Consider the following 17,184-nt stretch of genomic DNA (forward strand, 5'->3'; position numbering starts at 1 on the left):
ACATTTTGACACGTTAATTCGTTAGAGGAAGTCAGTAGGTGCTTTTAAAGTCATGAAATTAACCTGACAGATTCCGTGTTCTGCCATTAAGACGAGCGGCTGGCACTATGCTCTCTCTCTCTCTTTCTCTCTCTCTCTCTCTCTCTCTCTCTCTCTCTCTCTCTCTCTCTCTCTCTCACTTAGAGTTGTGACGTTCACGAACAAACCGAATCTATTGAACAGCTCTTTAACATGAACGATGGGAACCGAGTCGCAGTGGTGAGCCGTTTTTTTTCTTTTTCATTCTTTTCTTTTTTTTATCCCTGTCACGTTCACAGCAAGGGCGTAGGAACCGGGGGGACGGAGGGGACGTGTCCCCTCCAATATTGGAGACAGGCGCATTTGTCCCACCTAAAAATTATACCGGGGGGAGAAAAATATTTTATTTTATTTTGAAAGCGCAACACAGCGTCTTGTCACCGCTTCTTATTCTAAAAAAACTGGATGATTGGAGACCGTACCGGCCTTAAGCTGAGTTGTTGAGGGGGGGAGGCGGGGTAGACGTACCGGCCTTGCACTGAGTTGTTGACGGGGGACCTCTGCAGGTCCGCTTCTTCTCCTAAGTTGCAATGACACATTACTGCCGCTAATAGTTTGGGTGTGGAATTGCATCTGTGATCGTTCAATTCTCCGGTAGTTCCGCTCGTCAATTGATTGACAGAACAGGGGCACGTCAGGGGCCAAACAGATTTCAGCAGGGGCCAGGGCCCCTGTGGCCCCAACCCTAGAACCGCCAGTTTTTTTTATTTTTTATTTTTTTATTTTTTAAATTACATTATTTTCAGAGTATAATGTAATTTATATTTAATTTGTTGTGCACAGAAAGAACACAGTATATAATTAAAAACAATGAAACATATTTTTATTGTTTAGTGGGAATATTTTTGACAAACATACTTACTTTGAATTAAGTTTATGAATAGGAATATATAAAGGCCAACAAGACACTGTAAATCAAAGTCCTTGTAGAAAGATCATACATATCCTCCTCTGTCACTCAGGTTTAATCATGATGCCAGAGTAGCCTGGCCAGACTTTAGGCTACAGTGCGGAACTGCAGTGATGTATTCTTCATCTTCTTCTTATAGTCTTCATCAAACTGTTCATTCTGGGCTACGGTGAAGTGGTTTTTCCAGTCACCAACCTTCCCTGTGAAATACAATGTGTCAGACAAAAGTAAGGACATCATGAACTTTAATCTTTAAAGTTATTATAAGTCTTACCTTTTCTCATGAAGGGAGAGATCTTAAAGTCCATGGAGTCAAATGATGAGTAGTTGGCCATGTCGTCTTTCTTCATGTTATCAAACTGTACTAGATGTCTGATCCGTTCCTTCTCTGCGGCTGTCGAATTTAAACCAAGAAAGGTGCTCAACTTGTCTATCTCTCGTCCAGTGTCCTACACACACACACACACACACACACACACACACACACACACACACACACACACACACACAACATTTAACACAATAAATGTTCCTGAAGGTTATATTTTTTCATCTTGGGAACACAACTGCTGCTCTAACACAAACACTACTCACCTCAACCATGTCTTCAAAGAACATGCATTGGATTTTAGGATTGGACTGCTTCTTCTCCCACCAGCCCGTCACATGATCATACCAGGATCCAAATAACACTAAAAAAAGAGAGGAATCCATCAGAAACTTCTAATGAAGGTGAAGCAGAGAAAAATGTAGGCCTATATTCTGTTGATTATGTATATTTTGCTTTACTCTTTCCGTCCATGAATCTCTGTAGGTAGCTGTTCCAGTCTCCTGGCTCTGGTTGGCATAAGTCCATGCGGTCAAAGTGGAAAAAGGACACTGCATTGTCTTTAGCATTGCGGGCCACATACACTACCTGCACAGAGAGAACCCCCATTAGGACTTCTGCATTTACATCTCTATCTGTGAAACAATTTTTGTTTGGTCTTTATTGGCAAAGGTATATGTTGTAAATAACTACAAAGATAAATCAATTTTCCCATGACGATAGGGATGATACTAGGTGCCACTATTTACTTATTTCAGACCTTCAGCTTTCAGCGTTTGGTATGTTGTTTCACGTGTGCCCTTTTTATACTCATATGAATACTGTACCCTGCATTTCTGTTCCCAAAAAGACTTGGGAACCATCTGGACCGGCAGGTGAGTTTTGATGAGACGAGGAGAAGTATCCAGACTGTCTGCCAGATCGGTTCCTGAATGGGAAGATGAACTATTAACATATCTTTAACAAGTACTCACAGTCAATACTTCTCTGAATTACATGACACATTTGGGATATATTGCTAACAAAAGGCAAAATCTACTCCTGGCTATAGGCCTACAATCATTCAAAAATATATCTGTCATATGGCCAACCTATGCTATTTTATAGAAGTTTTCCACAATGAATGTGAGTTACCAAAACATTATAATGAAATCGAAAAATATAAAAATTTCCATTAAAAGACTGACTAGAGTAGAGTCACAATCTAACCAGAAGAATGGTTTTGTGTCTGAATCTCCAGGAAAGGTACTCTCTCATGAATAGGGGTGGATCTCTGACGATCTGGCTGGGTCTGAGAAAAATACAGGAGATCAAGAATGTAGGAGACCCATGTAGTTCCTGAGAGAGAGAGAGAGAGAGAGAGAGAGAGAGAGAGAGAGAGAGAGAGAGAGAGAGTTAAAGTGTTAATCTTGAAGATTTCAGTGTCATTCTCTTTTGACAAACTTTTGACCAGTACGGTTTTATTTCCAAAGATACAAAGTGACGCAGCCGACATCCATTTTGTCATAATACCGCAAATACAAGAGCATCAGTGGACCAAAGGCCTTGTCTCATTCGGTGATAGTTACTTTAAGTAACGATGACAAAAATTACAAAAACGTGCAATTAGTACACTCAAAATCTCCTCAACCTCGATTGTTGGGCTCACAAACCTGCTTTTGGGTACGTCGCGATGAGGATATCATCTGGTCTGGCTTGGAAGTTTTGAACTTTCTCCCAGTTGTCTGTGAAAGAATGAGTCATTGAGACTCCATGGAAATCAAATAGACTCGGCCGAGGCGGCATCGTTGTCTGAGGAAAAGATGAGCAAAATAAATACATTGATAAAGAAATTGTATGGATGCATAAGTGATATTTTCTTATTTGAACAAAGTTCTACAATATTTGACACATGCCTGACATTGTTGTCCGGGTTTTTACATTAGATTGAACATCATTGTTTGAGATATCCTACAGGTTAATAATTGTAACTTGACTTTAGACTAAACAAGCCAAAAATATTGTTGGATCTGTTTGACCTTTTAGATAATATTAAACTTTTTTAAAGACATCATTTTGAGAGAATTCAAAACATTTCTCTAGAAGTATTTTTTTGGGCAGAAAACCAACAATAAAAGCATTACCTTGTCTACCGGTATGTCGGCTGCCATCGCTTCTCCTTACTGCAATGTTTACGCTCTCTGTTCTGTGGGTTCTGAACTTGAAATCCCTTTCCTTTCCCTCTTTTTATTGCACAACTGTCACGTGCCGAGCGGTTGTGTTAATAATTGAAGGTGGTGGGCAGCGTTGGTGGATGGAGCAGGGCAGGGGGTCCCCCTAAATGTGAACCCCATATACCACCTTATCTATGGGCATGTCGGCCGCCAGTGCTACTGCTGCAGTGTTTCTTGCAAGCCTGTCGTTTTCTTCCTCAGCGTTTGCAGGTTTTTATCATTGAAATCCCTTTGCTTCCCCTCTTCGGATTAAACAACTGTCCAACTGTCACAACAGATAGTCAAACTCTGAATTATAGCAATGTGACTCTGGGAACTAAAGGTATCTAGCTGTTTATATCGGCTGAGGAGAAGGTGGGGTATCAGATATGTGTCAATATAATCGAACAAAACTATAATCCAACAAATACTTTGAGGGAGAATACAATTCAATAACGCAAAAAAAAAGTAAAACACATAGCTGGCAAACAAATGAGTTTGCAGGTGCTGTTATCTTTCCCAAAGATACGTGTTCTAGCCAACAAATAAATGAGTTGGTTAGTCGTTAAAACTTGGTCTTTTACATTTTTGTCAAATATGTCCTTTTGTATAACGTCCTCTGCTTCTTCCTCACGGAGCAGACGTGCTGCCCTCACTGTGGGCCTCGGCTCCCAGGTACCTGACCTTTAGTTTGCAGTTCTGACACAAACCAAGGGTTTTTTTCAGGTGTGCCATCCCATTGGCTAATGAGCTCTAAGAATTTAAGTTTAGCTTAAATGCTTACATGAATCATAGGGAAGCATTGTATAGGAAAAGGACATTTGGCAGTCAATTAGAAACCGTAGAGCATATGCTGTTAACCTGGGAAAGGGAGAGATTAATGGTGCAAATGAGAATGAACGGGGTAAAAACATTCACCATCCTGTGACGGCCATTGCCATCATTAACGATCATCTTTAAAGTTTTTAAATGTATTACTTTTGACCTGTTGACTTTCTTCGTATTATCAAACTGCAATAGATGTCTGATTGTTCTATCTCTTCGTCTGTGGAAGTCGAACCAACAATGGAGCACAACTTGTCTATCTCTCGTCAAGTGTCCAGACACAAAGACATATAGAAATACATGCATACACTTTAACCCTAAAAACCCTGTAGGTCATTATGTAGGTTATATGCAACACAGAGCAGAAAATAAAGCAGATGGAGGCAGGGGTGGAGGCTGGGGTGGTGGTGGGCGAATTTCTGCTCGTCATACTTTACTTTGCATGCGTGTGAGCTGGAAGGTCTTAAATCGACCGCCTTTCAGTGTACAGGTGTTTGATTGGAACATGTGAGCTGTCAGATGATAGGTGGCGCAAGACTAGAGTGTCCCGCCAAAACTACCTACGCCCATATCTGGTGTTCAGGATGCTGGTTTAAACAGCCTCACCTGGCCTGAGTCTGATTGGACTTTGAGGCTGGTTAAAAAACCTAACATTTTTCATTAATAGACTGTCAAACTTGAAAAGAATCACAATCAAACCAGAAGGACGATTTTGTGTCTGAATCTCCAGGAAAGATACCCTTTCATAAATAGGGATGTCTGACGATCTGGACTTGTCTAGGGAAAATACAGAAGATCAAGAATGTAGGAGACCCATGTACTTCCTGAAAAATTGACAGAGAGAGAGAGAGAGAGAGAAGGAGAGAGAGTTAGGCTGAATCCGAATTCATTGCTCAACCCTACCCCTCATTGCTCAACCCTAACCCTAACTTTTAAGCCGACCCCCTACCCCTACCCTTCTTCCCCTACCAAATGGGACAACCCTACCCTGTGACGTCATCGGTAGTCCCTACCCTGTGACGTCATCGGTAGTCCCTACCCTGTGACGTCATCGGTAGTCCCTACCCTGTGACGTCATCGGTAGTCCCTACCCTGTGACGTCATCGGTAGTCCCTACCCTGTGACGTCATCATTGGTCATCATTAGTCAACTCGAAATGCTTGACCCCCAACCTCCCCGTGACCCCCTAGCAGATAACCAGACACCGGTAATGCTACAAAGGGACAGACAGCTGCCATTGTCTCGGGCAACGAGCAAGCCCCATTGTAAAGATGTTTAACCTGAAATGGTATTTATATTATGTATTTTGTAATTGGCATGTTTAAATAAAGGATTTTTTTAATACTACAATCTGTCCCTCGTAATATACCATTTATTTTGAATGTCACTTCGCTACATGTTAAAGGTGGTATTAGATAAGAATCGGTTAAGAACAAGAACACTTTAAAGAAGAAACACTTTATTTACATAAAGAAATAAATATAAAAACCTACGATTCCATGGTCCCTATACCATATATATATTTGAAAGTAGGCAATGTCTCTTTTATAAAGGGCTTATTTAATTAATAGAAAATGAATGTGTTAACGTTAAATTAATATTAACTGTATCTATCAGATTGATTCATATCTTATCAAATTTCACCGGATCATTAGAACATGGATCGAATCGCATCAAATCGTTCCATAATAAAATGTATCGTCCCTGAATCGTATCGTAGCACATGTATCTAGATACGTACCGGATCGTCCTATAAAGGAGAGATGCACACCCCTAATAAATATCACGCAAACAAGAACCAGTGATATAATGGAACTAATATTGCACTTTACAAAAAGGCATCAACCATCATATTTTATCAATAACTTGGTAAAATGTGATGGTTTTAAACCATCAGTGGATGGTTAATCTTTCTATCTTCCTGGGGGTTTTAGGGCTACCAATGCAGAAGAGGTACTTGAGGTGATGGAGGGATGGGCTCTGTGACGGCAGCGGCCTCAATGATCTCCTGAAAGAAAACACAACAAATAACAAATAAGAAGGAATTATAACGGGGTTATATGGCCGCATGTTATATACAATATATATATATATATATATATATATATATATATATATATATATATAGATAGATAGATAGATAGATAGATAGATAGATAGATAGATAGATAGATATTTCTAACAAAAAAAAGAAAAAATACACTGGTTTATAAAAAGAAACGACATCACATTGATCATCCATTCTCCAGGCTAATAAGAATTATGGCATTACTTGGCAGGGGATTAAATCTTCTCTTAAATCTGGAGTAAATCTGGTTAGTTGTGGTTGGTTGTGGTCTTAGTGAAACAGCCTAGCCTTGGAGTTGGAGTAGTTGGAGTGATTGCGTGATTGTGCGAGAGAGAGCGCACCTGCCGTAGTGATGTTTGGCTTGTTGTGGGCTTTGTGTATGTGTTCAATGATGTATCTGTCTGATCGTATTAGCTGTAGATGGATGGTTAAATAATGTCACAAGATCGGTCATACTGCAAGCTTGTGTGTCCTCGTGGCTTGCATCCATGAAATATTATAATGTTATGGCCTAGGCTACTGCATATTGAGAACATTTAGATCGGTGTTGCGCAACAATCTGGCGATGAGGACATCCCCGAATATTGACAGGTATTTCGCACACTGCCATCTCAATATATAGCCTAACATATATGAATATAACACTGTACTAGACACAAATTTATTTTTCCACTAGCTAGTGGTGGTCAACGCATTGTAGTGTATTATACTGCAGAGAAACTAGTAAAGTCAACACAGCTTTATGTTACGGCGTAACATGGCAGGCATTGCAGCTCTCGACAATGCATTACTTGAGTCTGGCATTTCTCAAACGTAGTGGTCACGTAAAAAAGCGGCTAATCGTCCGCGGCTAAATGCGTCTAAGCCGCGGTTCAGAGCGTTTAAACCGGCCGGTTTCCGTACGGATTCCGGCCGGTTTAGCCCTTTCACCGCGCCATTCTAGGGCCGGATTATGGCCTTCTTGTCTTTCCATATTCTCAGTTCCTTTGAATGTGCCCATCGAAAATCTCAATTTTGAGGGGATGTTAGCCCTCCCCCTACCCCTTACGCTACTTTTAGATGGGTTTCGGACATGGCTCCACTGCGCATGAACGCGCAACAGCGAGGGGTAGGGCTGAGATGAGCAATGTCCTTCTCTTTGGCAATAACTTTGGCAGGTGCTGTTATCTTTCGCAAAGATACAAAGTGTTCCGATAGACACCCATTTTTTAATAGTACTGCAAATACAAGAGCATCAGTGGACCATAGTCCACATAGACCAGGCCTGTCAAACTCAAATACCCAGTGGGCCGAAATAAAAAACTGGGTCCAAGCCGTGGGCCGGACATATCAATATTTATTATGAACTTAAGTTTTACCTATATTGAATCTGAAAGTGGCCTAAAGCTTAGGCTTATTAGCTATTGCAATAAGATATATTCATTTGTAGGCCTAAACATGAACTCAGCCTTAGTTTTACACATACATATATAATCTGAAACAAGGAGTCTAACTCAGATCAAATTTCAAAATATAATAAAGAAGACACTAATTCTCATGCCTCTCTCATTGAAAATCCAAACAATAAGATTTATTTATTTGTAGGCTTAAACATGAACTCAGCCTTAGTTTCACACATATAAATAGATATGTAATCTGAAACAAGGAGGCTAACTCAGATCAAATTTCAAAATAAAATAAAAAAGACACTAATTTCACATGCCTCAATTAATATCCAAACATATACAAAAGTGCAAAAATGAAACCTATGCTACATTAAAGCTCAGTTTACTGCACTGTGATTTGCCCTGGTGCCTGAACCAGATACTTGACATCTCTTCTTCGACGCAAGTTCCTCAATGTTTGGGGTCAGGCTCTGAGCTGAGGAAATCCTCAGGACTGAGTGAAGGTGTTCATCAGTGAGACAACTCCTGTGTGATGTTTTGTTCAACTTCATTACAGAGAAAAGTTGTTCACATAGGTATGTGCTACCAAACATAGAGAGCATTTGAGCAACTTGAGCACGCAGCTGGGGCATTGTGTCAGGGATGAAACGTGGAAAATGTGCAGCACCAACAGAGTCATACTTCGACTTGAGTGTGTCGCTGCATTGGAGTTTGATCAGCTCCATTTGGAGGTTGGTTGGTGCGCTTTCCACGTCTACGGCAAACGGATTACTGAGCAGTTCAAACCTACTCTTTTGGGCTTCAAAGTCGGCAAATCGGCGTGTGAAGTCGGCGCTAAGTATGCCAAGCTTTTAGCAAATTGTGCACTTTGGAACACAGAGACCTGCTCTTTCATAGTTTGGCAGCACGGGAAATGGCCCAGGTTTTCTTGCAGGATTTGCATCTCCCACAGGCGCAGTTTGGTTTAAAATGCCTTCACCGCAGCGTGCATGTCAGTGATCACATGATCCCGCCCTTGAAGCTGCAGGTTGAGCGCATTGAGATGGCTTGTAATGTCACACAGAAACGCCCATTCACACCAAAACCCTTTATCCCGGAGCTCTGTTGTGTCTTTCCCTTTGCTTTCCATGAACTGACATATTTCCTCACGCAACTCGAAACATCTGTTCAGCACCCTCCCCCAGCTTAGCCACCGCACCTCTGTGTGATAGACCACATCACCATATTCCGAACCAATCTCCACCAGAAAGGACTTGAATTGACGGTGATTTAAACCTTTGGCTCTAATGAAATTAACTGCTTGTGTTACAGTTCTCATTACGTGATCCATTTTCAAAGCTTTGCCACACAACGATCCCTGGTGTATGATGCAGTGATACACTGTCAGCTCACCTGCGCCGTTCACCTCCAGCATCTTCTCCCGAATCCTGCCCACCAATCCATTCTTTTGACCGCACATGGCAGGCGCCCCATCCGTTGTTAGTCCCACAAGTTTATCCCAAGGCAGACCCATTTCATTCACACATTTGCACACCTCATCAAAGAGATCCTTCCCGGTAGTTGTGCCATGCATTGATTTCAGTCCTAAAAGTTCCTCTGTAACGCGCAGGCTCGAGTCAACTCCGCGGATGAAGATTGACAGCTGGGCCATATCTGATGTGTCAGTGCTCTCATCCACAGCGAGGGAGTATGTGATAAATTGTTTTCCCTTTTCCGTCAGCTGTTGTTGTAAATTGGTGGAGAGCTCACATACACGATCAGCAACGGTGTTTCTGCTCAGACTGACGTATAAAAAGGCTTGTCTTTTATCTGGGCACAAGACATCGCAAACTTTTAACAAGCAGTTTTTTAGAAATTCTCCCTCGGTAAAGGGCCGGGCGGATTTAGCAATCTCCTCCGCCACAATGAAACTGGCCTTTACAGCAGCATCACTTTGTATTTTGGCTTTAACAAACATAGTCTGCTGTGACATCAAACTTCGTTTCAACTCCACTACCTTCTGTAGCTTCTGTTGAATGTTCATATCCTTGTACTTGTCTTGATGTCTCGTTTCATAGTGCCGTCTTAAATTGTACTCTTTCGTGACAGCCACATCTGCTCCGCACACAAGACAGATGGGTTTGCCCTTCATATCGGTGAACATGTATTCAGCCTCCCACCTCTCTTGAAAAACCCTGTTCTCAATGTCCACCTTCCGTTTAGCCATTTTTCTTTCGGGGAAAGCGACAGGTAGCTAACAAAAAGTTAGCTAAAAAACCTAGGCTACTTCAGGTGATAAACAGTATGCGGCCGCTGCAGTAAACATTCTAGACTAGAGCGCTACCGGTAGTGGGGGCTGGGCTCGCGCTTGCGGGCCTCGATTGACGTATACCAGCGCAGCGGCAGTGCATTGTGGGACTTGTAGTTTTAACGCTGAAATGCATTAAACCGGCGGGCCAGTTCTGATAGACATTAGATATTATCTGGCGGGCCAAATTAAATTACACCGCGGGCCGGATTAGGCCCGCGGGCCTTGAGTTTGACAGCTATGACATAGACCATCATATATGTGTCAATATATCTAACAAATCTATAATCAAACAGATCATTTGAGGGAGATACAAGTCAATGAAGCAAAAAAATAAAAAATAAGTAAAACATATACCTGACAAACAAATTAGTTGGTGAAAACTTGGTCTTTTACATTTTTGACAATATGTAGTTTTGTTCAACATCCCCTCTGCTTCTTTCTTCCCAGGGGTGCCATCCCATTGGCTGAGAAGTATTTAAGTTTAATTCAGCTTAAATACGTATTGTAACGACCACCTCACGTGGTGCAGCGTTGAATAAACAGTCGATGTCCGGCTTACAATCCTGCTCTTTATTTGATAAATCCACAGTTTATCTCCGATCACTGTTGGCCGTGACCACTTGTACATCTCGCCGTAACACAGGTCTCACTACCACCACCCCCCGCTTCCGGACCCTCCCTCACGTTGTCCCCCCCCCATTCTTGCGAGACAATCCCTTATTAACCCCCACTAATAACATTAGTGCATAACCCAACACATGAGAACATTTGCATTGCTGCTGAACGCATAATAACCGAACCACATTAACCCAGCTCGTTACACAGCTCCCCCCCAACAAAGCCCCTCGTCCCGAGGGACTACACAAAGTCTCTGAAACGGGCCGGCCGACGTCCCTGTCTCCTCGGCCGCGTGGGGGACGCAGGCGGTTTAGTCACTGTCTCTGGGGAGGTATGTGCAGGGGAAATGGGACTTCGATAGGGCCCGTGTGCCCCTGTGTAGCCGCGTGCAGCGGCTGCGCCGTCGCCCCTCCGGGCGGACACCTGGGACTCCGAGCTTGGGGAAGGGAGAGAATCCCCTCTGGACTGGGCCAACCTGTCTCTGTGGAGCCCAACCTTCTTTCTCCTTCCTTGCAGCTGGACCCGGTACACTACTTCACCCAGCCGCTCCACCACCTGACAAGGCCCCTCCCAATGACAGTCCAACTTGGGGCACCGTCCCTTCTTCCTGCGGGGGCGATACACCCACACCAGCTCTCCAGCTTGGAAGTGTCTTCCCTTCGACCTTATGTCGTAGTTCCTTTTTTGTTTCATGCCCGCTTTCTCCAGCTGGTCTCGGGCAAAGACATGGGCGGACTCCATCCGATCCTGGAGTCTCCTGGCATACTGTCTCCCTGGAGGAACAGCAGGGGTGTCAGGGGGCTTGCCAAAGGCCATCTCCACTGGCGTTCGTATCTCCCGCCCCAACATGAGGAGGGCAGGCGTGCATGAGGTGGACTCCTGAACAGCGGACCTGTAGGCCATGAGGACGAAGGGCAAGTGCGTGTCCCAGTCCCGTTGATGTTCCGCTGTGAGGATTGCCAGCTGCTTTCCTAGGGTCCTATTGAACCTCTCGACGAGACCATCGCTCTGGGGGTGCAGGGCTGTGGTCCGGGTCTTATGCATGCCCATGCGCTCACACATGGCGGTGAAGACCCGCGACTCAAAGTTCCTCCCTTGGTCACTATGGATGGTTTCTGCCACCCCGAACCTGCTGAACATGCCCTCTACCAGAGCGTCAACCACCGTCTCTGCTTCCTGATCTGGTATTGCGTACGCCTCAGGCCATTTTGTAAACTAGTCCATGGCGACCAATACATACCGGTTTCCTGCGTCCGTGCGGGGGAATGGGCCCATGACGTCCACAGCTACTCTTTCCATGAGAGCCCCCACCGGCTGTTGTTGTAGTTGCGCGCGGGAGTGATCTGGGGGTCCTTTGTAGGCCGCGCAGAGGTCGCAGCGGCGGCAAAAGTCCTCTACGTCCCTTCTGACCCACCCCCAGTAAAACCCCTGACGAAGCCGGAGTGTTTTTGCTACTCCGAAGTGCCCCGCTCCTGCAGTCCCATGGGATGCTCTCAGCACAGCGTCTCTCAGTGAACTGGGGACTATCACCTGCCACCTTTCTTCTCCCGTAGCAGGTTCCTTCCAGGCTCTCTGCAGCACTCCATCCCTCACTCTCAGCGCCTCAAACATAGTCCACATGCCTTTCGATGCAGTGGAGCTCCCAGTCACCTCCTCCCAGGGTGGTCTCTTTCCTGCCTCAACCCACTGTCGCACCGGTTGTATGTCCATGTCCTGCTCCTGTTGTGTCTGCCACTCGGCCGCGTCAACCATCTGCATTCCGCGGCAGACTGGTCCGGCCCCCTCGTGCATGGGGCATGTCTCCTCCTCGATACGGAGCTCTCTCTCACGTGCTTCTCTCCGCTCACAGTACTGGCACCCTCCCAGTGCGCAGGGGCGGCGGGACAAGGCATCGGCGTTGGCGTGGCTGGCTCCGGCCCTGTGTACCACTGTGAAGACATAGGACTGCAGCGTTTCAATCCAGCGTGCAACTTGGCCTTCTGGTTCTCTGAAGGACATCAGCCACTGCAGTGCCGAATGATCTGTCCTGACAGTGAAGGGCCGGCCACCGAGGTAGTACTTGAAGTGCTTAATCGCCGCCACCATGGCGAGGAGCTCTCGGCGTGTGACGCAGTAGCGGCGCTCAGCCTTGTTGAAGGTTTTGCTGAAATACGCCACCACTCTCTCCCCCTCTGGCCCCGCCTGAGCCAGCACTGCACCCATTCCCAAGTCGCTGGCATCCGTGTCCAGAGTAAACTGCAACCCAGGGTCCGGGGGGGTGAGGACAAGGGCCTCAGTCAGTGCCTTCTGGATGGAGTTGAAGGCTTGTTGGCACTGTGGCGTCCAGGTGAAGTCCCTGTCCTTCTGCAGCAGGTGGTGCAGTGGGGCAGCTATGCAGGAGAAACCTCGCACAAACTTTCTGTAATATGAGGCCAGGCCGAGGAAGCTCTTCAGCTGTCGTTGGTCAGTTGGTGTCGGCCAGTCTCTCACTGCATGCACTTTCTCCTCCAGTGTGCTGATGCCTTCTCCCCCCAGTCTGTGACCCAAAAACTCCACCTCCTTCCTCATGAAGCTGCACTTATTCGGGTGTAATTTTAGGCCCGCCGCCGCCACTCTCTGCAGCACCAGCCTCAGCGATTCCAGGGCCTTTTGGAAGGAGCTCCCATGGGCCAGGATGTCGTCCAAATACACCAGACATCTCTGACGGGGGATGCCAGTCAGCACCCTGTCCATGAGTCTTTCGAAGGTGGCTGGGGCGTTGCACAGGCCAAAACTGAGGACCCAGAACTGCCACAACCCCCTGTCCGTACAGAAGGCAGTCTTTGGTCTTGCTTCAGGGCTGAGGGGCACCTGCCAGTATCCACTTCGCAGGTCTAGTGAAGAGAACCAGGAAGAGCCAGACACCAAGTCCAATGACTCATCGATCCTGGGTAATGGATATGAGTCCTTTTTTGTCACACTGTTCAGCGGTCTGTAGTCCACGTAGAATCTCATCTTGGTGCTCCTCTTTTTCGACACCATCACCACTCCCGAGGCCCAGGGGCTGTCCGACGGTTCAATAATGCCATCTCTTTGCATCTCTTCAACCGCTCTGTCTGCAGCCTCACGGTGAGCCATGGGGAGACGCCGGGGACGCGTCTTGATTGGCCGTGCATCCCCAGTGTCTATTTCGTGCTGAACCAGGTGTGTCAGGCCCACTTCATTGTCTGTTAGTGCAAAAATGTCCATAAAGTCAGATAACACCTTCCACAGCTCCTCCTGCTGCCATTGCTCCAATTGGCCACAGTTCTGTCTCCATATCCCTCTCACCGCCGACAACCTGTCCGTTTCCCCCACCGTAGTTGACTGGGCTGGGGAAGATGATTCGGCATGTGCAGAGGGGGGCTAACCGTTGCTGGGGGCATGGGGCACTAGTGGCAGGAAGCTGCTAACAGGGGGGGTATTTCTCTCTACTGGGGTTTTTGTATCATGGCAGTGTGTCTCCATGGCTGTCCTGACCAGGGGGTGTGGCTTTGGGGACTGGGTGGGCGGTATCAGCTTAACACTGGGGCCCCCGGGAAATGTCAATGTGTTCTTCCCCAGGTCCAGCAGACAGCGCGCAGCCCTCAAAAAGTCCAGCCCCAGTATGCAGGGGTCCTGCACCTGCGCCACCCATACAGTGAAATCCACTGACAGACCTCCCACATTCAACGTCACCCTCCCCTTACCAAGCATAGGGGCCAACTCACCAGTCACTGTCCTCAGCTGCATTGTAGTCTGCTCCAACTGTGTCCCTGCCGGAACTACATCTGGCCTCATCAGTGTTGCTGTGGAGCCCGTGTCCACAAGGGCTGTATGTGGGGCCCCGTGCATGGTGACGGGAACATGGCAGAAATTCCCCGAATGAGTCCAACCCACCACCATCGTGGATTCTGTGTTATCGTCTGCTTCAGGGGGGAGTGGAGCTCCTCTCCCCCGTCTGTGCTGTTGGGCCCCTCTATCCTTTGCGGCAACAGCACGGGACACCGTGCCCGGTGTCCCCCAATGTCCAAAACGCCTCTGCAGAGCCCCAACAAGAGCCTCATAATTATTTCGTTCCTCTGGGCTGAGCAGTAACAGGTATGCCAGTGCGTCGTCCGTAAGGCATAACGCTAGCTGTAGCGCTTTATCATCCTCCGACCAGCCTGCAGCTTGTGACAACAGTTCGAATTGGGCATGAAACGCCTGCCAGTCTGCCTTACCGGAGTACTTTGGTATTTTACACGGGGCCCGGGAAGTATAGGCACCGCCCCTCTGACACGCAGGCTGTGCACTCCCTCCGCTGTCATGTTCTGGAGAAGCCGACGTGCCTGCGACCGAGCCTCCGCCATATCCTCTGCTCCGTAGGGGGTCGGTGGAGCCCATTCCCGCGTCGCATGCCATGCGCCTCGCCGTCTCCCTCAAGCGGGCCCTGGTCTCCGCAGCGCGCTCAAACTCCGCCGCCAGACCCCCCGCAAGGGCATAACCGTAGCTCCCCTCCTCCTCCTTAACTTTCGGCCGCGCTCCGCTCCCGTGTGCCATGTCCGTTGGCGGTACAAACAGCAGCACCCCGTGGTGGGTCCGCAAGACGCTAGGATAACGGCGAACACCGGAGAAGAACCAGTCCGTCGTTTTACTTCTGACACCAGTGTAACGACCACCTCACGTGGTGCAGCGTTGAATAAACAGTCGATGCCAGGCTTACAATCCTGCTCTTTATTTGATAAATCCACAGTTTATCTCCGATCACTGTTGGCCGTGACCACTTGTACATCTCGCCGTAACACAGGTCTCACTACCACCAGCCCCCGCTTCCGGACCCTCCCTCACGTTGTCCCCCCCCCCATTCTCGCGAGACAATCCCTTATTAACCCCCACTAATAACATTAGTGCATAACCCAACACATGAGAACATTTGCATTGCTGCTGAACGCATAATAACCGAACCACATTAACCCAGCTCGTTACAGCATATAGGTCCTTGCGAAGCATTGTACATGAAATTATATTTGGTTAAAATAACGTGCATTGCAACAACTTTAGCCAATGCAGGCTCCTATGTCAGTGTTGCTATACGAGTGTGTTTTAAGTTTGTGTGCTCGCGTGTGTGTGTGTGTGTGCGCGCGCGTGCATGTGTATGTGTGTGTATTGTCATTTAGGCTATAGATATAGACTGATTGTCTTGGCTTGCATCCATGAAATATTGTAATGTTATGGCCTAGGCTACTGCATATTGAGAACATTTAGATTGGTGTTGCGCAACAATCTGGCGATGAGGACATCCCCGAATGTTGACGGGTATTTCGCACACCGCCATCTCAATATATAGCCTAACATATATAAATATAACACTGTACTAGACACAAATGTATTTTCCACTAGCTAGTGGTGGTCAATACATTGTAGTGTATTATACTGCAGAGAAACTAGTAAAGTCAACACAGCTTTATGTTACGGCGTAACATGGCAGGCACTGCAGCTATCGACAATGCATTACTTTAGTCTGGCATTTCTCAAACGTAGTGGTCACGTAAAAAAGAGGGAGGGGCTCGTTTTGCATACCCAATAGCCGCGGCTATTAGGTATGCAAAAGCAGCTAATAGTCCGCGGCTAAATGCGTCTAAGCCGCGGCTTAGAGCGTTTAAACCGGCCGGTTTCTGTACGGATTCCGGCCGGCGTCCGGCCGGTTTAGCCCTTTAACGGCGCCATTCTAGGGCCGGATTATGGCCTTCTTGTCTTTCCATATTCTCAGTTCCTTTGAATGTGCCCATCGAAAATCTCAATTTTGAGGGGATGTTAGCCCTCCCCCCTACCCCTTACGCTACTTTTAAATGGGTTTCGGACATGGCTTCACTGCGCATGAACGCGCAACAGCGAGGGGTAGGGCTGAGATGAGCAATGTCCTTCTCTTTGGCAATAACTTTGGCAGGTGCTGTTATCTTTCCCAAAGATACAAAGTGTTCCAGTAGACACCCATTTTTTAATAGTACTGCAAATACAAGAGCATCAGTGGACCATAGTCCACATAGACCATCATATATGTGTCAATATATCTAACAAAACTATAATCAAACAGATCATTTGAGGGAGATACAAGTCAATGAAGCAAAAAACAAAAAAGAATAAGTAAAACATATACCTGGCAAACAAATTAGTTGGTGAAAACTTGGTCTTTTACATTGTTGACAATATGTCGTTTTGTTCAACATCCCCTCTGCTTCTTTCTTCCCAGGGGTGCCATCTGATTGGCTGAGAAGTATTGAAGTTTAATTCAGCTTAAGAATATATAGGTCCTTGCGAAGCATTGTACATGAAATTATATTTGGCGGTGAATTACAAACTGTAGAGCATATTCTGTAACTGTGTGTTAAAACCTGGGAAAGGGAGAGATTAATGGTGCGATTGGTTCGAATGAGAATGAACGGGGCAAAATCATTGACCATCCTCTGCCAGCCCGGCGCGCTCACTCCAGAACAGCAGGGGCGGCAGTGCGCCGGTGACGTTGCGTGACGCC

The 17,184-nt window shown here is 46.5% G+C and overlaps 1 protein-coding gene across 1 annotated transcript; it reads right to left on the reverse strand.

The window, feature by feature from the left end:
• Nucleotides 1-1,075: 1,075 nt before the first annotated feature.
• Nucleotides 1,076-3,466, reverse strand: LOC307079859 (cytosolic sulfotransferase 3-like; the record flags this gene model as incomplete). Its single annotated transcript, XM_079742364.1, has 8 exons — nucleotides 1,076-1,188; nucleotides 1,263-1,437; nucleotides 1,583-1,680; nucleotides 1,778-1,904; nucleotides 2,144-2,244; nucleotides 2,526-2,654; nucleotides 2,969-3,107; nucleotides 3,440-3,466. 8 exons carry the CDS (start codon nucleotides 3,464-3,466, stop codon nucleotides 1,076-1,078), a joined length of 909 nt encoding a protein of 302 aa, XP_079598490.1.
• Nucleotides 3,467-17,184: the final 13,718 nt, after the last annotated feature.

The sequence above is a fragment of the Pollachius pollachius genome (assembly GCF_949987615.1).
Source record: "Pollachius pollachius genome assembly, chromosome: 8".
In the NCBI taxonomy this organism is placed as follows: Eukaryota; Metazoa; Chordata; class Actinopteri; order Gadiformes; family Gadidae; genus Pollachius; species Pollachius pollachius.